General features: G+C 40.6%; 2 protein-coding genes across 2 annotated transcripts; both read left to right on the forward strand.

Annotated features, from left to right (window-relative positions):
• Positions 1 to 2,560: 2,560 nt before the first annotated feature.
• Positions 2,561 to 3,614, forward strand: LOC142203276 (cholesterol 25-hydroxylase-like protein 1, member 1). The gene has a single exon (XM_075273858.1). The coding sequence runs from the start codon at positions 2,561 to 2,563 to the stop codon at positions 3,356 to 3,358; it is 798 nt and encodes a 265-aa protein (XP_075129959.1). The 3' UTR covers positions 3,359 to 3,614.
• Positions 3,615 to 4,761: 1,147 nt separating this feature from the next.
• Positions 4,762 to 5,703, forward strand: LOC142204914 (cholesterol 25-hydroxylase-like protein 1, member 2). The gene has a single exon (XM_075276243.1). The coding sequence runs from the start codon at positions 4,762 to 4,764 to the stop codon at positions 5,701 to 5,703; it is 942 nt and encodes a 313-aa protein (XP_075132344.1).
• Positions 5,704 to 5,999: the final 296 nt, after the last annotated feature.

Consider the following 5,999-nt stretch of genomic DNA (forward strand, 5'->3'; position numbering starts at 1 on the left):
GATTTAAGGGGCACTTGTAACAGCGTCTTTTCACAAGAGCCCATGTGCCATGAAGGTGAGCTGCGAGGTAGCAACGCTTATTGCCAAGCTCTGCAAACCCTTTACTGAGGGTGAATTTATTAAAAACTGCGTGATGAAAATGGCAGAGAAAATTTGTCCTGAGAAGCAACATTTGTCCTGAGAAGTAACATTGTGACACGGAGAACTAAAGATGTTTCATCGGATATTAAGAGACAGGAGTGGAGTTTCTTTTTTTTTGTCAGCCTGCCCTGAAAGCACGGATGCATCTGACACCGCTCAGTTACTGACTTTGAAGAAGAGTTGCATGACTTCCAAAGCCTTTAGGAACAAACAAGAGGAATAGATTTAGTTCTTTCTGTATGTTCCTCCATAGATGACATGAAAATATTGTGGAGTAAAGTTGCTAGGATTATTTCAGATGACACACCTGCCCTGGCTGGTTATGTATGCCACAATGATGTAAGATGGCTCAGTTGGGGTCTGACCTGCAGCGCTTCTTCTCTCTTGGGCTGGGGCCCCAGATAGTGAAAAAAACATAGTGTTTTACAGTCACAGTAAAGTGGATGGGATTCCACATAGGTAAAATCAAAGCAGAAAGTCTGCAGAGGAAACCTCAGATTTAAGCTCTGTAATATCAGAAGGGCAGTGTCAGGCAATGAGGTGTGATTCAGAACTCCAATCAGAGGCAGCCATTATCAGAGCTCAGAATCACACCCCTTGTCTGCTCCTGCCTGGCACCACTCTACTGACAGTGCAGCATCTAAATAACATATCAGGTACCAAAACTAATAGCACTGATTACTCAGGAATAGTGGGAGCTAGAGAAAAAAATTCCAACTGTGCTGGAATTAGTGGAGCAGCCCCTATTAATGCCCTGTTCACATCTGCTTTTGTATTCCATCCGGGTATAGTCTGTATGGAGACCCCCCAAATGGAATACAAACGCAATTGCAAGCGCTGTGCTGTAAAAGCACCCAGATCCCATAGACTATAATGGGTTCCGTGTTCTTGCCGCGCGCTGCCCGCATTTATTAGACCATGCATGCCCTGCATAGTACCCATTCTGTTCTTCATCTAGGACCTCTCATCCAGCCAGCCATAAGCTGATGAGAGGCAATAACCCCAAAACACCTCTGTGCCGGATGTTTATTGAGATAAAGAAGGACTGTCAGATAAATCTGAGATCAAAATGACCTTGACCCACTACAGTTGACTGTTCATATTTACTTAGTGGTTAATAAATAGCATTACTGGATTATACCATATTAACAATCAAAAACCCCTCGCATAGGAGATATCCTCTTATTTCTATATGTTACCATTAAGAAGATGTATATACTGTATGTATGTACATTTATTAATCTTTGAAATACTTATCAGACAAGAGGGTTTGGCTCTCAATAACTATTCTAGGTATTTTATGGGATTGATGTCAAGGCTCTGTGCAAGCCAGTCAGGTTCTTCTAGACCAAACTCACCCAACCTTGCATTTATGGACCTTGCTTTGTGCACTGGGCGCAGTCATGCTGGAATAGAAAAAGGATCTTCCCTAATCTGTTCCCACAAAGTTGGAAGCATGCTATTGTCCACAATGTCTTCATATGCTGAAGCGTTAAAAATTCCCTTCACTGGAACTACTGAAGAGATGGGACCATTGCTTTTCTCCATATAGTATATAGTTCCAATGGTGGTGCTCTTGCTATAATAGAGGAACCTTTTTCGCCAGAAACACATCAATTAAGCTGATTTGTCCCATTGTCCAATGTAAGGGTGCATTCACACTGAGTAAACGCTAGCTTATTCTGAACGTAAAACACGTTCAGAATAAGCGGCGTCTAAAGCAGCTCCATTCATTTCTATGGGAGCGGGGATACGAGCGCTCCCCATAGAAATGAATGGGCTGCTTCTTTCACTCCGTGCAGTCCCATTGAAGTGAATGGGGAGTGCCGGCGTGTACGCTCCGGCATGAGCAGAGCTTGCCGTATACGCCGGCACTCCCCATTCACTTCAATGGGACTGCACGGAGTGAAAGAAGCAGCCCATTCATTTCTATGGGGAGCGCTCGTATCCCCGCTCCCATAGAAATGAATGGAGCTGCTTTAGACGCCGCTTATTCTGAACGTGTTTTACGTTCAGAATAAGCTAGCGTTTACTCAGTGTGAATTCACCCTTAGAGAGAAAAAAAAAAAAAAAAAGATTAACTTTTTAATACAAGAATGTTTCCTGTTGCCAGCATACATCTTTACATTTTCGGCATCAATGTGAACAGGACAGAAAAGCCTTCATGGAGCACTGAACCAGATAAGCTGGTTATGTCTATTTTTGGATACGTACATTGTATATACTGTACATTTTTGTAGGCTCCAGCTTTCAAAGACATTCTATTCTCTTCTAAGAAACTAATTGGCAAACTAAACAATTGCTTATTTTGCCCTTACATAATGAGATTGCTCCTCCAGATCCTAAAAAATGTCTATGGATTAGTAGATTAGTGTTCAGATAAATAAGACGGTGAATGCCTCAGAACACCAATATCAGAATGAACTCATCTACTTCAAGACAACATTTGGTTCTCCAGCCATTCTGGGATTACATCCTCAGAGAATTTGATGGCACAGTGAAGAGCCCTGTTTTCCCTGTCTTCCTTGCATTCTCTGGCTATCTGTTCTTCAGTTTGCCATTTGCTGTTATAGACCTGCTGGGAAATCGATGGCACTTTTTCTATCAATACAAAATTCAGAAGAACATGAGACCCACAATAAGAATGATGATTTCTTGTGTCTGGAAGGCGGTATTGAACCATGTGATATTTGTCTTTCCAACTGTATTTGTAAATTGGTTGTGGTCGCCACCTGTATCCTTGCCAGTAAGTGCTCCTTCCCTTTGTACTCTTCTTGGAGAGGTCTTGGGGTGCCTGCTTTTGTTTGACTTCCAGTATTTTATATGGCATTTACTACACCATAAAAACCACTGGTTATACAAAAAGGTTCATGCTGTTCACCATGAATATGTTGCACCATTTTCATGGTCTAGTCAGAATCTCAGTGGCTATGAGCTGATGACTGTTGGATTTTGGAGTACTATGAATCCCATCCGGTTAGGATGTCATCCATTAACATCATGGACCTGTAACCTACTTAGTATTTGGATGTCTGTAGATGATCACATAGGGTATAACTTTCCATGGGCGTTTCACCATATATTCCCCCTTGGTTTATATGGAGGAGCTCTAGCCCACGATTTGCATCATCAGAAGCCAGGCACAAACTTTGCTCCTTTTTTCCGACACTGGGACTTAATTTGTGGAACCACTTGCTCTTTTAGTGAAAATGCCTAATATTCAGGTGTATTGTTTCTATTTTGTATAATAAAAAGGTGAAGGGAAACCAAACTGTGTTTTAGAGTCGACCAAAATACCAACAGGAAACCTTTACACCTCCGATGTTTAACCCAGGAAATAAAAGTATTCTTAAGAGTGTGCTTTTACATTTCTATGTGTTCTGTGCATTTCATTCAGATCCACCCACACAGATCATCTGTGCAATCTAGCACCGTGTTCTTACATTGTAGGACTCATAAGACAGTGTCAGTGTGTAATTGTTAACTGTTATTATAGTGACATTGGGTGAAATCAATATTTTATAATAATCCATTATTATATATAATACATTTTGTGATAACATAAACGGTTCATATTTCACAAGAGTGTAGAAATAGAGGTAATGTCAACTGCAGATAGTTATTTTAGACATTTGTTACAAGTACATCTGTCACCTCTCTTGACATATCTATTTTAGTAAATACTTGAATTCCAATGAAATAATAGTTCTGGATCCTGTTTTGTCATAATACTTTTCCTCTGTTATTCCTCCTAGAAATATATGAATTGACTGACAATTGGGTGTTACCATCCACCTTGTCAGCAGGGTGTGTCCCTCCACAGTCAGCACTGACTGGACAACGTCGGACTGTGCAGGGACATGCCAGCGAACACCCAGATGTCAATTTATTGATACATTACAAAGAGGAATTACAAGAATGGGACAATGCAGAGAAAAGATGTTCCAGAATTGTTATGTCATAGAGAATACAATTATTTCCTAAAACAATCAGGTCAAGGAGATGACAGGTCCTCTTTACATACCATATAGAAACCAGTGCTAAAAGAGCACATAATACCAGTGTGAAGACAACTGGAACAGATACCTAGTAATGTTATCTACTTACCAATTATACACAGCCATAGGTGTAATTTGTATATTCCTAGTCCAAATAATGTTGCTCCTAGTGGTGTCCGTAGAATGACGTCCTCTTTGTGTTCTCTGTTTCAGTAGGTAAATAATTCAGTAGTAATATAACACTACTTTTGTACAGTACTTCCAAGGCAGTAGGGTTAAAATGATATGTTCTCTCGTGTGACAATTACTATAAGTGCTGATATTTTGTGTTTTGTGCATTTTATTTTGTGCATTAAATCACACGTGTGATGCCACTTATTTGTTCACTGTTTCACTGCTGTAACTAAAAGCTGTTGTTTGTCAATTGTGGCCCCTTTAAAACAGTCACATTATCCTCATGGAGCCAGGCTGTGTTGTCAGGGAGCTGGAAAGGGTCTGAATTGTTGGGTTTGTGAAAGCTGCTGAATGGGAGGGGGAGTCAGCTCAGCTCCATCCAAATGAATAATAAAAAGGAAGATCTTATGCAGCATTTCCCTTGAAGATTATAGCAAAGCAGGTGCTGATGATGGAAGCCTTCTCCTGTCTGCCCCATGTTTTGGACACATATCTCCAGAGCAGATCACTTCTGCAGCCATTGTGGGACTACCTGCGGCTTCATTATTCTGATACTCTTAGGTCTCCACTCTTTCCTGTAGTCCTTACTGTGTCATGCTACGCTGTGTTCTGCATGCCTTACCTCGTTTTCAACATTATGGGCAGAAGATGGCCTTTTATTCACAAGTATAAGATCCAACAGGACAGGAATCCAACTGGACCAATGATTTTCCATTGCCTTGGAGTGACTCTATACAACCACTTATTCTTTATCTTCCCAGCTACAGTTGCCCAGTGGTACTGGAGACCTCCATGCCCATTGCCAGAAGACGCTCCAAACCTTGTGGACGTAGTGTTTGGGGTGATAGCAAGTCTTCTGCTATTTGATTTTCAGTATTTTATATGGCACATGATCCATCACAGGAACAGGTGGCTATACAAAACATTCCATGCCATTCATCATGAATACATGGCTCCTTTTTCTTTAGCTACCCAATGTCTTGGGGGTTGGGAACTGGTGACTGTTGGATTCTGGACCACAATAAACCCTATCATATTCAGGTGCCATACTCTTACAGCCTGGATATTTATGGTATTTCATGTGTATGTCTCTGTGGAAGACCATTGTGGATATGATTTTCCCTGGTCCACTTCACGTCTGATACCATTTGGGATTTACGGTGGGCCAATAAAGCATGATCTTCATCACCAGAAACCCATGAGCAACTATGCCCCTCACTTTACACACTGGGACAAGATTTTTGGCACACATGCAGACTTCACTTCAGTCAAAGGCGTACTGGAGGTTGCTACCCCGAATAAAACTTGCTGTGCCAGTAAACAGGAGGATAACCTTTATGATGAAAGTGTCTCCCCAACAGATAGGGTTGCTGAAGAAAGAAGCATTTAAATTATATATCATATATGAAGAACTGCACATTTCTATATTTTGATACTAATTTGTTTATTGTTATTTTTTCAATGAGTATTTTTCAGGTTTGTAAATCAGAATATTTACACATTGCAACACCAGGATTATCAATAAGGTTTATAATATTTCATGAACCATAACTTGCATTCTGCGGTAGGATTTTGCCTACTGAACAGTCCGGATTGTCTGTTGTAGTATTACTCTGCTTTTATCTGTTCATTGCCCCTATTTATTTAGAATGAAGATATAAGAAAATGGTTTACACATTATGAAAA

Source organism: Leptodactylus fuscus, chromosome 5 (genome assembly GCF_031893055.1).
Source record: "Leptodactylus fuscus isolate aLepFus1 chromosome 5, aLepFus1.hap2, whole genome shotgun sequence".
In the NCBI taxonomy this organism is placed as follows: domain Eukaryota; kingdom Metazoa; phylum Chordata; class Amphibia; order Anura; family Leptodactylidae; genus Leptodactylus; species Leptodactylus fuscus.